This window comes from Chroicocephalus ridibundus, chromosome Z (assembly GCF_963924245.1).
Source record: "Chroicocephalus ridibundus chromosome Z, bChrRid1.1, whole genome shotgun sequence".
Classification (NCBI taxonomy): Eukaryota; Metazoa; Chordata; class Aves; order Charadriiformes; family Laridae; genus Chroicocephalus; species Chroicocephalus ridibundus.
Genome location: NC_086316.1, coordinates 60,122,689 through 60,141,167, shown reverse-complemented (window position 1 = coordinate 60,141,167; position 18,479 = coordinate 60,122,689). Strand labels below are relative to the sequence as shown.

The 18,479-nt window shown below is 42.6% G+C and overlaps 1 protein-coding gene across 4 annotated transcripts in view; it reads right to left on the bottom strand.

Annotated features, from left to right (window-relative positions):
• The window catches only part of IQGAP2 (IQ motif containing GTPase activating protein 2), a 128,114-nt gene that overhangs the window by 98,329 nt on the left and 11,306 nt on the right, over positions 1 to 18,479 (bottom strand). For all 4 annotated transcript variants that reach the window (XM_063319879.1, XM_063319881.1, XM_063319880.1 and 1 more), the window contains exon 2: positions 7,506 to 7,605. In XM_063319879.1, coding sequence (XP_063175949.1) covers positions 7,506 to 7,605 — 100 coding nt within the window. The remainder of the gene's footprint in view (positions 1 to 7,505; positions 7,606 to 18,479) is intronic.

The window sequence follows — 18,479 nt, the reverse complement described above, 5'->3', positions numbered from 1 at the left end:
CTCTACAAGCATATTTCTTGTGAACAGTCAATTTCTCGTTTCCCATGCAGTGAGATCCCACCAGGACATACCTATGGGGTCCTCACCAACAGCAGTGGTCTACACAAAGTAGTGTTATAAGGGTCACCAAGCAAAGTTGCTGCCTCAGCTCTTCTGATCTGTGAAGAGCCATTCACATGTCCCCACAGCAGTTTCTGCAAGAGCCTGAATAAACACTTCTCCCAAAGATCAACAGCTCTCCAGGACGTGGCAGCTGGGAAAGGAGGATCTCAGCATGTGAAAAGTACACTCCTGCAGCAAGGGAGCCGTTAAAAAGCAGATTCCATTGGCCCAGGTAATTTCCTCCTCCAGTCCACAGCACACAGACACATGACAACATAACAAAACTTTCCGAGTGCTGCACTATAGTTATAGCACAATGGGATATGTGCCAGGCAGAACACACCACTTGCTGGTCAACTACACCAGCAGTGTGACATGCAACCGCCACAGCTCACGGTCCAGTATGGTGGCATGGGCACACAGCGCATATTCCCTGGCACACATTCCGTGATTTATTCCATCATTAACACACAGGGAAGCAAAGGCCTTGGCTGCTCTCAGATGAATAGGAACTACACTCTGACCTACCGAGCAGAGTCCAAAGAGTGCAAAAGGACCTACCCAAATGTTAAGAGAAACACTTAAGCCCTTTAACATTAAGCAAAGGATAAAACAGTGCCCTTCCATCCCACAGTTACTGTCAGAGGTTCTTCCCAACAGTAACTTTATATAAATCCCTTTGGAAGGTGCACACCTCAAGTCCCTCTGGTACCTCTAATACCCACAGCTGTGCTCCTCCCTGCACAACTCAGCCTCAAGCTTTCCTTTGCCATCTTTCCAGATGTTTAAGTTTTGGTCAGTGATGTGCAAGAATCCCTGCCAGACTCCCCTGGTAGCCTGCTCCCCTACTCCTTGCTTTGCTCCATACAGTACCATAACGACTCAGTTACTGATAGGTTGATGAGGCCACCTCAGGTTACAGTTAATATTCACTGGGAGCTACTCAGGGTGGAGAATGAAGCCATCAGTTTGACCTGACAAGCTCTTTTGAGTGGAGTATAAAGTCAAACAGACTTTCAAGATAATCCAAGTTGCAACGGGGAGAGTGAAGGAGAAAGGAAAGTGCTGTGTGCCCTCTTGGTGAAGCTGAACCTACAAACTACACAAATATGAGGGCATCAGAGCATGAACTAACTTCAAATTTGTTGCTCTTCTATTAAAAAAAAAAATAATCACAATTCATTTTACAAGAGACTGGTGCCAAAAATAAAAGTGGAAAACTTTGGGAAAGGGAACTGGCCCAGAAATGGCTGTACTGTTAGCTTCAGTGCATGCTATGGGATAAGTGCCATATGGTTTAGTCTCCAAAAAACAAAGTCACATCCATCATTACTCAGCAGCATTATTCCGCAACTATACACAGTGAGCAATGACCCATACCATGTGCACAAATTACCTCAACATCCCAGTGAGCAGGTCAATGCATCCTGTACAGAAACTAGCACAAAGGTTTCTCTCTCCTTCAGATCTTACTATTAAGACTTTTCATATGCAAATATGACTCTCCAAGCAATTATTGGATTGATTGATGTCACTGACACTTGCATATGAGAACTCCGGCATATCTGTACAATCATACAACCGTCTGGAACAAAAAACCACCCTGTTCAACTCAATAGCTGGCAGTCTGTCTGCTAGGTGAGTATCCTTGAGGATCAAGACATGAAACAGCAAGTATACTGGCTGATCAATGCCTCTGTACACATTGAGCTACTTCAGGGAGTGGTATATCCTGGCTAAGTATGATTCTTCCAAGAATTTCATCTCAAGAAATAGCCTAATTTTAAACATTTGGCCTTTACAGAGCTGCTGCCAGCCGTGTTGACTGGTGCTTTATCAGGCTTAAGGCAGACAGAGAGGGACATAAGCCAAAGTTCATAATCTACAATGTGTCAGCAGAATATGACTCCCAGAAGAATGCCTTTTTTTTTTATGAACCCATACAAAATAGGTTACCAAGAAGTATCTTGACGTTTTCTGCCAGCTAGTTTTACAACTATATTACAATTTTATGCATTTACCTCTTAAAAGCAAAGCTTTAAAGATTTCCAGTAGTCTGAAAGAAATGGACTTAAAATAGAGCATGTGAGTAGCATTAATTCATTCATGAGCTGCCATAGCTGCACAGTTGCCACAACTTCACTCATGGAGAAACTGCAGCATTAAACCTGTCAGAATTCACTTGTAGCACCCAAGCCCTCGTAGGACTCCGGTACCTGCCCAGGAATGGGGTGGGCTCCAAAGCAACCCTCCATGGTCCCACGGTCCTGACAACTGGAGCAACTTGAGCTTTCTATGGTGCTATGGTACTGCAAAACTGTTAACCTTAACTGAAGCCAATTAAGCACTTCAGGGCTTGACCTTTTAAGCATGTTAAACCGTATGTGCATTTTTACACAGCAGCTTCCAACTGTGATCTCATCCGTGACCAATACCGCAACTAGCCATTGCAAAACAATTTAATAAAAACCAATACAATGAAGCATGCAGGTTTTGGAATGTAAAATGGATTATTTGATTTTCTATTTTAAAGATACTGGAAAACAATGAGGGTTTACATTTTCAAAATAAAAAATGACTTCTCAAAAAAAAATTTTCCTGGATAGTTTTTCTTCACTGTGTTTTCATTGTCCTAACATTGAAGCTGAAGCTTCAGTGTTTCACAAGGTTCCTGTCCTGTTGAATGGCTGAGTAAGAAAAGTAAAAAGAAGTAAGACAAATGCTGCCAGTTCTGGTTATGAAATTGCAGCATATACTTTGTGAAACAAAGTGTATTCCATTTCACGCAGAGAGAGACAAGGTTAGTAAAATGATGGTTCAAACTCAAGCTTAACATAAGAAGGTATAATTTCCAAGAAGCCAAGAGAAATAGTGTCCGCTTAATTATGGATGATTATAACCCCAGCCAGCCACAACAGATTTACTGTGAACTTGACTTGAATTATATGCCAAAGCTTCAATCACGATTCAAAACCCCTCAAATCTCTATTATCATTTACAGCACGGTAATTGCACATCTGCAAAGAAACAGGAACAGTAAAAGCCAAACTCAAGACAGGACCTGACTCTGTGGATATTACAAAGAATCTTTGGAAAGGAGGATGTTGTGGTAAATTTTACTATTAAAATTAACCTAATCCAATATGGCATTAGGGCTAGTGACACTGCTGTTCATACCCACCTTAAGCCTTTGTTATTTAGCAGAAGAATTTCCCAAGTGATAGTGGAAGTGTATTGGTATAATGTCTGGAGAGCTTCTGTTAGAGGCACCCATGGCTACATTACTTGAAGTGAAAAAATCCCTACTCCTAATTGCCTATTCTTGATTTTATTCTTCTCAGGAGTTCAAGGATACTGGATACCATCCATTTTTCTCTACTTTTTTTTTTAATATGCAATAACTTTTCCTTAAAGACAAAAGTAATAAATCAAACTACTTATATGAGCAACCAACAATTTGATTTATCGGTTGTGTGATTCTGGGGAGACAGGGGCTAGCAATCTAATAGAACAAAATGTGTTTTTTCTCCAATATCAAATATAACACCCTATTCAAACATTATTGACCTCTGCAGATATTACAAGCTTCCTCATTGTGTTTAAAAAACAATTTCCTATGCCGTATACATACAACAGATCCTGTGCCTAGTACAGAAGGTATTTGCAGAAGCATCAGCTATAAGCAACAAGATTCTCCTTTCATGTTAAACTTGGAAAGTTTTTATTAAAGCTGGGCTACAGGAAGCAAGTGTGCAAACAGCAGTCTGAAAAGCAGCTGAAAGTACACATTCTTCACCCATTTAATTAAGTCTGGCATTTCAAAATGCAGAGAAAAAACATAACTCCTACCATAGTACTGTCTCAGCCACGGTCTGCTCCAATCTTTTGCTACTTATTGCTTATTTCAGTATTTATTGCTCTTCAATATGGGCCAAAACACATTGTGTTTGCACACTGCTGATTAGTTGCAACAGTATTTGCTGTCATTTCAGCAGCTGACAACTGAATGGAAAAACTCACCTTGCTTTACCCATTTCAGTCTATTTATTGTCACTGCTATCCACAGCCTGCTGAATACCAAAAAGTCCTCTTTGTGCATTCAGGTTTCATAGAAGCAAAAAGAAAAAAAAAGCTTGCAACTGTAAACAGAAATCAAATATGTCAGAGGAGGTTCTCGCTCCCAGGTTTCACCCAGGAAGGCACTGCTGGGAACAAGCAGGCAGCAGACACAGCTCAGGGCAGTTTCACAAATAGCTGCCACACCTGGGGCCAAGGACACCGTCCTGCTTCCACCCACCCAGCCCCACAGCCAGGGAGAGGGTTCCGGGCATCCCACAGGGGGCAGCCCTGGTGCCGGGGAGCAGGGACTAGCACCCAGCTGGGACCCTTCCATTCAACAGCAGCAAAAGACGATCCATAAGCTGGTGCCTCCTGCGAAGCTGCACCCCAGCACGGCTGAAGGGCAGGACCTGGTGTGTGCTGCTGAGGCAGCCCATGCCCAGCGCCCAAGAATCCCAAGCTGTGCTGGTCTCGTTTTGCCACAGTTGGAATTACGACCACCTTGCTCCCTCCGAGGCTGTGATCTCACTTTCCAGAGCCCCTAGTTTTGTTCAGGCTCTGTTGTGACAAAGAAAATGCTAAAACCATACAAGTACAGAATAGAGACCGCACGCTAACGTGTTTAACCCCTAATCAAGTACACAGAGAGGGTAATAACTGTGCAGTGAGAAGAGATATGACATTTCGCATGCTGCTGTTTCACCAGGTCAGAGAAGGGGAGAACACCACTGTGCACCTTTGCCACCCCAGCCTGTCCCTGCCACCAGCATGGCCCCTCAGATGGCATTACTTGCCTCCTGAGGAAGCAGAGCTAGGAGCTACACAGGCATTTCTGCTTGTTTCTGCAAGGTTTTTTTGGTTTTTTTGTTTGGTTTTTTTTTTGTTTGTTTTTTTTTTTTTTTTTGTACATGTTCATTGCTGGGTTGTTTTCGCATTAGTAAGAGTCTGTCTCAGGGCAAAGTCTCATGAGGCAACTAAATTATCCCAACAGCTCACCGTGAAGGAAGAGGTTTCCCTTGCTCTGCCTGTTCCCCCACGGCAGCTCTTGCCACCCAAGAGCACCCCCAGAATCACCACCTTCTCCTCCCTGACAAGCGCTGGGGCCCATGCACAGGAGGAGGATGTTCAGCAGTATCAGGCTGCTGCATCAGCTCCACCCGAGACAACCCAACCAACATCTTGATGGGGGAAGCACAAGGCTCCCTGCACTGCAGCACTCATCCCCGCCACATGCATTAGCAGGCATCAGCCATGAACATTACAAGTAAATTCCTATTTCCCAAATTGAGTTCCAGAAATGCTTCCAGGTACCTAACAGCCTTGGGAGTGACTGTTCTGGCTGCAAAGTCCCATCACCTGCTGGCAGAGATAAAGGAGTGTTTCTTTGAGAAAACTGCTAAAGGCATGAACCCATATGAAAATAAATACAGGGAAGAGAAGGGGCTTAATCATAGCAGATTCTAATTTAAGTAATTAATGGTAAAAATAACTTCACATTTCCTTGTGAAATATAGAGGGAAATGCTTCAAATGAACTAGAGGACTTGATTTCAAAGTGATAAGTAGCCCTGGGAAGCAGGGAGGGTGAAAAAAGCCAGGAAGATAAATTAGTAATAGTAGTAATAGAAGAGAAAAGGCTGGATTTGGAGACTAAGTGTTATTCCTATCTTGCCAGAAGCCAGCATGTAATGAGTTGCAACAAACCAAGGAGGAACCTTGAGTAAAATCAAAGCCTGACTCACTGAGGTTTTCTGAGATGGTGGAGCTGAACTAACCCCTTAGCAAGAGAGGCTGGAGATTTGCTCTCTCCCCTCTCTCAAGTGTGCAGCTGCACCCCATCCCTTTCCCCTTGCCAGCACCAATTCTCCTCTGACCCCTTGATCAGACTAGTCAGCTCACTAAACCACTAGAAAACTAACTCAGCAAAAGAGCTACAAATTTCCTGCCAGCATAGTGAGCTGACTCAGCTGACCAAGGGCAATCTCTTGCAACTGCACAATGAAGGCAACAGGAACATGTGGAGCGGGACAGCACTCTCTGGCAGCAATAAGACACTTGCCCTCTCAAATATGTGAATGGGGAATCGCTCTGCAGTGGAAAGGGGAAGAAAGAGCAAAGGAGGCAAAGTTTGTTACAGAAAATGGGGCAGCATAGTGAATATGAAGTAAGAATGGCTGGTTTTTATAACAACGCCCCTAGGACAAGATCATCGGCAGCTAGCTGCCCCGCAACTGCTAAGTAGGTAGCCATCAGTGCCATGCAGTGTTGGCGAGGGGAATGGTGCAGAAACAAAGCCCAGGGTACTATTTTATGGTTGATTCCTGAGTGAAGTACATTGGGTTGCTCTGTTCCAAAGATCCTATGGTTTGTCATAGCACTGAGGTTTCTCAGCTTGCACTACGAATCAGTTTCCTTTTCTCTACAGAAATTCCTAGGGAAGTCACCCAGCTAAAGTTTAGGACTAAAAACACCATCATCAACAATACAGAGCAGAAGCAAGACACTTACCAGTGGAGGCCAGAGGAATAAATTGAGTACAATAGGCATCTTTGAAAAATTCTGAACAGACTGAATGTAAAATATGCTTTTTACATACAATAATAGCAGCACTTCAAGCTACTCCAAAAGCACAAGGATATTGCATCTTGTTTCCTTGCTCAGTAATTATAAAAATGTTGTTGAATATTTGTTTTGAGAACGAAGTGTATATAACTTAGTACATTTGCACAAAGGTGATAAAAGCCCTGTGCACTTGCAGATCCGTGATGCATCACAGGCTGTTGCTTCAAGAGATTACTACTCCTGACCAATGGGTTAGAGGAACTGAAGAAAGAGCAGAGTCCAGGTTATCATATTGCCCTGCCTGCACTTACCATTGAAACACTGAGATGATATGGATCATTAACCCAGTAAGAGACCAGGTGGTTTTCTGCCATTTTAGCAATCTGGGTCATTCCACAAGCACTAGCGCCAAGGAGGGAGCACGACCACACAGCCAGGAACAAAAGACTTTCCCCAGTTAGTCACATAGGCCTGACTCAGCTTCTTACTAAACCACAAGCTCTGGTTTTAGTACCCAGACCCTACTTTCGTTGAAGATGGTCACCGCAGCAACCCTGAGGAGATTGTCTTGATTATCTCTAAACCCTTCTTTGAATTAAACTTCCACATTGGACATTAGTTTCTCATACTGAATGCTATAAAATTCCAACATTAAGTTAATCCAAGTAATTCAAGAAATCAAATTAGAAGTTACATTAGAATATTAGAAGAATGTTCAAGACCACAACAGGCCTGGACTTCCGTATTTAAAGGCCAGATAGAGGTGTGCTTTCATTTACTTACCTTTTTGCTTCTTCTAAGTGGCACAGATACTCATAAGCAATGTTCTGACGCCTCCTCTCATCCATTTCCTCTGCTGAAAGCCTTTCATCATCCACAATAGCTGCAAACACAAACCCATACCAAGTTACACATGAGTCAGGGGTGATTCTTAGAGCAATTTTACAGAGAACCTAGGCAAATTACTGCAGAAGAGAAGTTAAAATAGTCATCCCTTCTCCCCAGAAAGGGCCTTTGATAGCATGGTGCACAAATATCTAGATCACCAATATGCTGCTGTTCTCTGTATGGTGAATTCCTCGAGTTTCATTTGTTCCAAACTGAGTGTGTATTGCTCTTTGTCCATCACCTGGTTTGGGGGCAGGATAGAGCACTCAAACACATGGGACTGAGGCAGGGACCCAGCAGAGTTCCAGCTTACATATCCTCAGAGGAGTTTGAGGACTCCCATGTGGAAGCTCAAAGCAAACAGCGGATGGAGCAACCCCGTGCTAAGCAGAGCCTCAGCAGCAGAGATGAAGACAACAACGCACTGTAAACATGTCTCAAGGGCAACTTGGGAACCAGATGCATCTTTAGCAACCAGTGCAACTGCAACAGACTGAGCTGCTTCCCACTGGTGGGGCCGATGAGGGCTGTAATCAAATGAATAAGCTGTGGTATTCACACCCTACTTACTGTTGCAACCGCATCACCTCCCATAAAAGCACTCTCCCAGCCTGTCAAGGATGACTCTGTGCACATCTCCAACTGCAAACAACCTTGATTATTAACAACTACTACCCTATGACTGGTTTTCTTCTCTTTGTAGGGTACAGAGGGGCTCTGTGAGCAAATCTACAATTCTTCCAAATGTTTCTTGCAATGAATCTGAAGGACCATCTAGGATTGCTGACTTCTGGCTGAGTTTCAATCACGGCATGTGAGGCTTTTGGAAACAGTCTTCAGCATAAAACAGTAACCAAGTTGACACCGTATTTGTGCTAGCGGCTGTCAAAAGAACCGTCCCTGCCCTCCCTCCTATTTCCCAGCCGCATACTCCCATCACCTCTTGTGTCAGCGCCAGCAATCCTGTGGCTGCATCAGTGAATCAGACTAAGGGGCAGCCCTCGCCAAAGAGTGATGGCTATGAAGAAACCTACTTCTAGGAAGATCAAGTCCCTGATCTGAGCCACTGTGCACCTGTGGGCACGCTGGTGCAGGCACAAGGGAGGGGACGGAAACACAGGGCTGGGCCAGACACTTTCTGTGGCAGCCCACGAGCTGGTTAGCTGAGAACATCAAGATGCACCCTCAGTAGAAAAGAAAAAGGGCCCCTCTCCACCTCAAATGCACTGTGAGGTCCTTTTTGAGTTGAACTGCCACACAGATTACACATGCCACAAGCAAGTTTTCAGCATTTCCCTGACACAGCTGCCTCATGTAATGGGTCAACACCTTCCCGTAGCTGACGGGCAACTCAAATAAAAGGCACTATAATAAACAAGACGCTGGACTTTACAAGTACATGCATACTTTGAAGGCTATACCTTAAAAAAACCACCAAACCCCACCCCAACACAGAAATGCATTTACTAAGGACACAAAAGAAGTGACACTACTCACCCACCTTTTGGACTGATGCTACCACACATTTGTTAACGTATCATATAGCTGCTTTAAGCTTTGTAGTTTCAGTTTTAATCACCACAAGCATTGATATCTCTCATCTTCCTTTGCTTTTAAGATGGCTCTTCCTAATTACTCAGAAGTTTCATGCACTGATAAAACAAATACCTGTCTTGCTCCGAGTCCTTTTAAGTCTGGTAGCTCCAATAGGTGTGACTCACTCTGAAATGAGCTCTCAGATACTGTAATCAGGCCATCACTTGCTGTGAACCAAAACATCGGTTCGGAGACAAACATGAGATACAGATGGTAAAATACTCAGGCTGGCAAACTGGCCATGGAGGCTGCTCTACTGCTGCTCTTGCCCATGCCACCATCAGCACATCCAGGACAGGCTGCTCCCACTCCCTGACACTGCTCCTCTCCTCCTCCCGGGAGGGGGCCTGGCTCCTTAGTGTGAGGGTGAAGTATTGATGAGCCACCATGCTGAAATTTAATATATCACTATTACTTGTGACACTGAGCTCTGGGGCCACTTTTCAAACATCACATCACTCCCTCAGCTATGAGGGCACCACATATGAAGACAAGTGCCATCAGAGGAGTCCCCGTGACCATTCTAGTGGGCTACGGTCCTGTGAGCCAGAATGGGATAGCCAATACCAGACTAAGCCTTCATCCTCCATGACACAGCTCCCATGCCCTGCTCCTCTTAACTCATTTACTCCTGTCCTCCAAACAGAACTCACCACAGTCATAAGCAAAGCAGCAAAAAAGGCAGCTTGTCTGAAAGTCAGAGTAAGAAAACCACACAACCCTTTTGATAAGTATCAGTCTAGGAATTTACCTGAATAAGACTAATGCTTTACAATCTAGTCTTCGATCTGGAAATCCACAGGCTCCTCCCATCCTCAACAAGGACATCCCAGATCGAGCAGCCCTGGCTAGCCTCAACTCCATCATTAAAATTATTTGCAAAGATTGATTCAGAGGGCGGATGAAGGCACTGACAGATGTCATGGGATTGTAATAGTTGTTCTGCTTAGGAAACCCTCCAATAAGGAGGGAAAAGGGCAAGAAATAACTTTTAGACACTGAAAAGTAGAAAACCCAGATCCTTTCTAGAAGAGATACTGTATCAGCAGACCGGAGGTAGGAAATTAGGTTTCTTTTCTGCCATGGCCAAAACAGCTGTTTCTGGGCTGAATATCCAAGCACAGAAGAGGTAGAGCACAGGGAGGGCCAACACTTACAGTGCTTATGCTGGGAGGATTCTCTTGCAACACCAGCTTCTGGTAAGGCTGATTACATGCTCTCCCCCTCCAGCACATACTGGCTTCAAAGCTACAGTGCTGTCACATCAAATAAGCATTTACAGACACTTTTAGAAACAACAATGACAACCTGCAGGATAGAGGTAGCCTCAGGACTGAGCTGCAGAGGAAACTACTTTGAGGACTTGGGTCCCTAAAAATCTAGCCTTCTGTAATATATTTTGGCAAAGGCTTCAGTCTTTGTCTAGAGCCCTGCATATAGCTTTCCACAACTTCAGATAAACACCCTATCCGTGCATCCACCAATCCAGCCACACCAAATTCAATGCAAAACCAAGCTTTGTTTGAAGACAGAAAGCTCAGTCTTTCAGCCTAACAGGGGAAGTGTTAGTCAGAAGACTGGGAGACTGATGAAAGAACATACACATCTCTGCTCTATCAATAACTTCTTGATAGTGCTCAACTCACAATGGAAGAGTGCTGCAATCAAGGATGTTACGAGGCAGAGTAAGCAGAACTGGGCTTCACCTGAAGACATCCAGCCAAGGCAAAGCAGGATCCAGGCAGACAAAATGTTGCAACTGAAAAGATCCACAGAACAAGGTACTTGCAAACTACACAGAAGCTATACAGGAGAAAAAAAAAAAATCTTATGATTCAGTTGTTCAGTTCTGTGACTTTTGATTTGGAATTAAGAGGAAAAATATCACGTATTCCCTCAAAGAAGGAATGTTAAAAGTATATCTGGTCTATTGACGAAAACTAATAAAAATGCCAGTGTAGCTAGCCTAAAAGCTCTCCATTTCAATTCATTTTAGATTTTGGTACCCTGTTAGCCAGCCGTCAACACTTACAAAGCATGTGTGCTAAGACACCAAGTTCCCTCATTATAGTTACTCCTTCATGGAAAAACACTAAAGGAAGTGTCTGTAGGAAACACTCCTTAAATTGCCACACCTAATTTTGAACAAACATGAGAAAAGGCTTACTCTGGCACTCAGTATGATGTAACAATTGTCTAAGTATATTCTTCACACAATTGATTCAACAGAAATAAAGTCACATTCTGCTAGCAACTTTTTACATATTCTCATTCCACATACTTCTCACAAAAATAAGCCTGTTTACTGGGGAGTGTTCATAAATTGAGAGAGTTGAGTATCTTCCATCAGCTGACATATCACACTTACATCCACCCTCATCTTTGTCTGAAATATTTGTCCTGTGTACCACCATCACAGAAGAAGCAGAACCACCGGCAAAGAGGCAGCTAGAACTAGTGGATGTTTGGGGTTTGGTTATGGATTGCAAAAAATTTCTGATGTTCCATGGTCCAAGACAGCCACTCCAGTTGTTGGCAAATACTTGGCGCTCTGTCTGCTGCCAACCACAGGGCTGCCAACAGAACCCAAGGTGCTCCATGTGCCTACAGTCAACATGGCACAGGCAGCATTTACTGAGTCTGACTCAACACTAGTAGACAAGAAAAACATTTCAATCTTCTGCATATGAGTAAGTTTTCAGAAATAGGGCCACAACTTCTGAAGCTGCAATATAATTACTGAAACTAGTAATCAGCCCAAGTGTGCAAGACCCACTGGAGCCATGACCTCACTAACCTTCCAATGTCTGGAAAGAGATTCAAAACTTCAGGTTCACATAAGATATACTCAGTTTGCACAAGAATTTTGAGAAAAAGTGCTGGCTGTGTAAATGTTGCCCAAGTTCAGAGTTAACCCTCTTATCACAACCATGGCAAGGATTTTGGAGGTCCCAGGGTCACGGAGATAATCCACATCAACGCTGAGCTACCACATCTCTCCCATTAGTATGTTTATATTTGAGATGACATTAAATAAGACGTGTTTTACAGGTCTAATTTGCAGTAGTTTTCAAATGAGCCCATGGATCCATGGATTGTATTTTTAAATGAAGCTAAACTTGAAACTTCTATACCAATACGTAACCAAAGAGCATGCAAGAAAAAGTAACATTTGTTTTAATTCCTGAATGCAAATTTATGGAACACTTTACAAGGCATAATTCTAAGTTATTCAAGGATAACAATTCCCCAAACAGAAAGTTTTTGTTATCTTAAAAAAACAAGGCTGGGAAAAAAATTTGCAAAACCTATAGTGGCATTTAAGGCGTCATTGTCATTCATTTGCACTCAGAAATATGACTATCCACAACAGCTCAAGAACAGCACGTGGCTGTTTCTAGCAGGCAGACCCATTAATAAGGCGTTTGCCACAGACATACCAAAAGACTTCCTATACTGAAGAAGGCAAAGAAAGGAATAGAGGCTTTTATTTTCCAGCGACAATCCCCCTCAATTTCCTGCCACCAGAGACTTTTTCCCATGGAAAGTGAGACGTGAGCGAGGAGGAGGGTGGCTCTTTTGGCACCACAACAGGGAAGCTCAATACACAGGACACAACAGAGCACAGAGAGAACAAAATCCTCTCACAGTGACAAAAAAGAATTTGTAAAGTCAGGATTGAGGGAGAAGAAAAGAGATACATGAGTGAATACTGTAAAATGTTGGAGTAAGAGTTTTTCACTGGAGTATTTGAATTAAACATTAGCTAAACCACATTTGGCAGCCCAAGTTGTTTGCTATCCTGGCCATGCAGTAGACAAGGCAAGGCAGTGCTCCAGTCTACTGGTGAGAAATTCTGTAAATTCTGTGTATTACCCCCCCTCTACACATTCCTGCCTCCTCCACCCAAGCTCATCCCCACATCCCCAGTATTAGCACACTGAAAAACATTTAGAAGAGCCATACTGTAACAGCTGAAAACACAAAAGCTGAGCCCCTCTTGCACAAAAACTCCCAACTGACACTTTTCTGGCCATAGCCAGGCCCAGTGAGAGCTGAGCCTGGTACAACAGGCTTTAGGCAGCATCCCATTTATGTCTGCCTGTACCACGAGGACAAGCTGCCAACATGAAGCATTTGCCATCACACTTCAGTGCCGTAATTTCAAGAAAAAGCTAGTTGCATATTAGAAGGCCAAGGTCACTTAAAACCTTAGGTTATATGAGAGTATACAACTATTTCATCCTAACGTGAAAGAGGCCAATAAATTCAGTGCCACATTTTATTCCTAGTAAAATTTCTACTTTCAGATACTCAGCACACCAGCAGTGCCTGCCCAGAGCACTTCACCTCTGTGGTCACTCCTAGGTTGGCAATTCAGGTGCTGCTACTGCACCAATGCCACACCAGCCAACCTCCATAACCGGAGCAGGTCTGAACAGGTGATGCTCCAGGCCCAGCTCGCTGTTACCTGAGCTGCCCTGACTGCAGTGGGGCAGAAGTTCAAAGCACTGGCAGACAGCAAAAATACATGGACAGGATTACATGTACAGATATGAGGAAAACACCTCTCAAAGGAAGGAGTTCCCTCCCAAACCTGCATCCCCAATATTGACTCACAGGCACCTAATGCAACAGTTTATTTAATATGCAGAAGAAAATAAGCCAACTCTAACTACGTGAGCAGAGATTATTCAATAGGCTACTAACTAAAAATGTCTACAGCACCAAATACCTGCTAAAGATATTCTGCTATTAAGGTATTTAGTACCTATAGGTCTATTGTTATGCTGGGAGACATTTATCTTTAGATGAAAAATTTAGGGATTCAATCAAAAGAGCTTTCTATAGACTTCCTCTGTCAAAGAGCACAGTCACGAGCAGCTAGCACATGCCCCACAGCAATAAAGCCAGATGGCCTGAGCCTTTTTCTATGGCTCCAGTTAAGGGAATTTAGTCCATTCCCTGAACATTAGCTCCAAGAAAAGGCTCTGGACAAAGGCAAACACTGCAGGCACTCAAAAACCTACCACAGCTGTTGATTTGGAGGGCAGATTCACTTAGACTAATACACTTTACTAAATTATGAGGCTCTTCAATATGGCATTTTTCAAATCTTTCCAACATTGAACTACTCTCCCCCTACCTTAAAAATGACTATGTCTCTGCTAATCTAGTTATTACATTGTCCAAAGCATGCAGGCTCAGATTTTCATACAGAAATACACACACATCTTCTGGCCAGCAGACAGACATTATCTGCTCTCAAAAAGATCACACAGGATGAACAGGACCACAGTTCTGGGTCAGATCTTCCTAACAGACACTGCACAAACAGGGGAAAAAAAAAAAAACCAAACACCATTAGCACGGGAATGTTGACAACAGAAGTACAGTAAAAAGGCATCCTGATGTAAAATTAAAAGTGTTTGCTAAACCAGTCTTTCCCTTGAGCTTTCTGATAAAGCCTCATTTCTGTGCATTCACTCTCCCAAGTCCTCCTCCCTCGATTTCCTTGAAAAAGTTTTTATTTCAGTCTTATCTGCCACCACAAGTTCAACAACATCCATTTACAGACAGTAAGCACTATTACAATACATGAACCTTAGGACTATCATGCCAAGGGATGGTGAAGCAACAGCAACCACAGACTGTGCTCCTGGAGCCAGATGTCAAAACTGTTTGATTTCAGTCTGTCAAGTGATGACACTGGTAGAAGTCTGTAGGACTCCTCAGATGTGTTTTAAGATACTTGAATTCCCACAGAGTTTAGAAAAAGTCTCATTCAACCACACAGACACAAGATAGCCTTGGCATTCAGCAAGTAACCACATGTCCTAACAGGATGTTTAACATTAATTTTTCTACTTATAGGTATACACATCCTCTACTTTTAAACCTCAGGCTTTCTACAATGTCTTCAAGTGATATTTTAGTAGAGGCAATATGCTAAAAGACATTAAGTAGTTCTGACAATATCTTATTGTATAATGACACCAGCGCATGGCCATCTCTTTAGTAGTAAAGTCCTTTAACCTTGTGCAGAAAAATAACATGGTTCATGTATATTTGGAAGAACAAGGAGAAAAAGTAATGGAGCTGAAGGAAGTATATGAAAAATCCAACTTCAAACAATTTCAGTTAGTTTCAAGCATTGCTATCTACAATTACAAACATGAAATGCAATTTATCAGCCTATGGCCCAACCACTTTCACTTACATATAACTGGCAGTCTCACTATTTCCAGCAATACTCACGTAACTCCCTAATAAAATTGCAACTGCTTATCTTTGCATGCTTTGCTAGCTGGTCTTCTCAAGGAACAACAGATTTCCCCCAAGATTCAGGTTCTCAAAGAACACCTTTAAAATTCTAGCTCCTTTCCATGAACTACACAGTTGACCATGAAATAGTTGCAAGCCTAAGGAAGCACTGATGGATCCTGCAGAGGCAATGAACACCAATCAAAAGTTATTTCTTTCCCTTACAGGCCATCCTATCTCCACTTGCTTAGTCCAAAAGCCATGAGCACCGACAAGCTTGAAGGCAGCTTGGAAAAGGCTACACTGGTAAGAAGCCAGCCTGGTTGCAAAGTTTGCTTAGTTTCCACATGCTTACAGCAAGAATGACATTTTTCATGTAGGCTTTAAAAAAAGCAATTTTTTGAAAGGGCTGGTTGGTCAGATCAGCACATCACTGGAGGCTCAAGGCATTCAAAATAATATTGCACATTCCAGGAGGAATTTCCAACAAACTTTCCTTCTCCAGAGGTTAATTCATGAGGAAACAAGTAGTAAAGCGTGAAAGGTTCCTCTGTCAACTTTATACGTTCACCGCTTTCTTAAATAAAGAGCTTTTGATTTGAATTCCATGTATTTTGGCACATTTACCATTTGCTCCATTCATTTCACTGGAATTACTTTAACCTGTTGGCTTTTTATTAGCAATATACATTAACAATCTTCAATAAGAGCCAAAATTTTTACCATATGGATTCCATTTCCTTACGTTTTACCTACTGTGACCTCAGTTCAACTTAACACAAGCAGAATGTAAATGAAATAATGAAAAGGACAGTTTAATATTGCCAGGCTAGTAAAATACACCACTCAACTATGAAAGACACAGAAAAATGTTAAGTGTCTACAGCATGTCTCAGTATCAACCTTGTAACTGGGTTTCGTCAGAAGAAAAATGTGAAGTCTCATGCCTACAAATGCCATCAAATTGATTTCTAGCATTAGAAAGTTTATATTTCATTTTTCTCTGAAAAGAATTGCAGGTATATCAATAAGTCAAAGTCCTACATAAAAGGAGGAGTGACTTGTGGATAGTAAAATACTTTGAAGATACCCAGAAAGGGTGAAAAGCTCATCCGAAAGGCATTCATCCCTATGCAAGGAGCTGGAAACAGAGGTACAACAAGGTTAACAGCAAAAGGAGTAGTGCCTGCAGCCTTCTGTTGAACGCCAAAGGCAAATTTCATTATGTGTAGCCACACCACCACTGCCACCTGTGGCCACAACCCCACCCATAAACACTTGTGAATCAAGTACAGGGCAGAAAGCCACTGCAGAAGCAGAGTGGAAGAACAGGAAAGAGGGGCTCGAGACGATCAGGAGAAAGGGCAGGGCACAGACTGAACTCACCACGGTGGTGGCAGGAAACCCAAATTCAGGTTTGTCCACCCCTCATGTGGTTGCACACGTTGATGTTGACCCACGTCTCTATCACACTCCTGCTGCTGTCAGTTTAGATACTCTGCTGTGCAAACAGCAGCTAAGGCGACCCTCATTAATTTTTTGAGACATCTTAGCCAACATGCAGGACCAGAATAAAGTACAAGGCTTACTGTGGCAAAAGGGGACCCTAGGGACTGAAGAAGCTAAGCATGTCTGACAAGAACCACTGATGCTTCACCAAAAGGCAAACTAGTGGAAGTCCACAAAGAAGAGCATAACAGAAAGGTTTTTGGTCACTCTTGTTATTCTTTGGTAGAAATTCAAAAGACTGATGGACATTGTAACAGTAACCAATTAAGATAATGCCCTGGAAATGCTGCCCAGGACTTCTGTCTAAATCAGGACCTTGTCCCATTTATTTTTTAATTTTGAGTGTCAAAAAGCTCATCTGCATTACAGTCTGAGACTAGAACACTGAGTTATAGATACACTTGTAGTGAATTCCTACTACCTGGAGGCTACTCTTGGCTGTGAGAAAGGAGAAAGACAAGAATAGAGACAGGGGGAGTGAGAGAGAGGTTAAGAGAAGAGCCCTTCACACCAACTGAAAAAAGTGCAGTACAATATTCTGTTTGGGAGGGAATGTCTGCCAAACGGATTCAATATTCAGATTGCTGGAAGGCTAACATCAAAAAGCTTCCTACCAGCAAACTCACAGTACAGCGACCAGCTGAAAGAAATGTGGTAAGGTGTAGCTTAAAGAACAGAAGAGTAGGATGACAAGTAGGAACACTGCAGTGAAAGACAAAGAGAACCTGAGGAGAAAGCTGTGTCTGGGTGTCACTGAGCTCAGAAAAGAGCTACATGAGCCTCAGGGTCTGAACCATAATACTCAGAAGGATTGAAACACCTATATAGGAAAAGCCATAAGCAGACATCACTTAAGCGCTGAGTAAATTTGAAATCATCACAAGAAAGACTGCAGCGCAGAAACCCTCAGCCCTGACATCTGGTCTTAATTCTTCCTTTGATAATTCATCATCCCCTACTCCTTCCCCAGCCAGTCTGTTGCAGAGTCCTTCTTCTCCCAAGGTCTGAACAAATCATCCGCTTCACTCACTCCATACTCTGAAAAAAGCTCCAGAACACACCTGAAATGTTGCAGTACATTTTTTCTTCAAGATATAAACACAAGCATGTGAATAAAAAAGTATGCATGCCCATAAGGTTTGCAGCCTTAAACTTGGAGAACACATTTCCTTCTAACTGCCTTGCTTTTCGTTCCCGAATAATTATTACAGTCACAATATCTTTGAAGTTTGCAATTCAAATTCTTTGATTTACAGGCTCAATGGCTTTTTTCTTAATCTTAGTGGGGAGAAAAAACTTAAGTATTAGGGATAATACATCTGAAAACTTAGTTTGCACTTAACAGACCCATAGAATGAAACTGAACAATTTTAATACAAAAAAATGGCTTAAAATTCACAAAAATTTAAAGAAATGCTATATGATGCAGAACATCAATGTATAGGTATGGTAAGTTTAGGTGATGAGCAGGACTCTGGGCACAGAGAGACAGAGATTGAA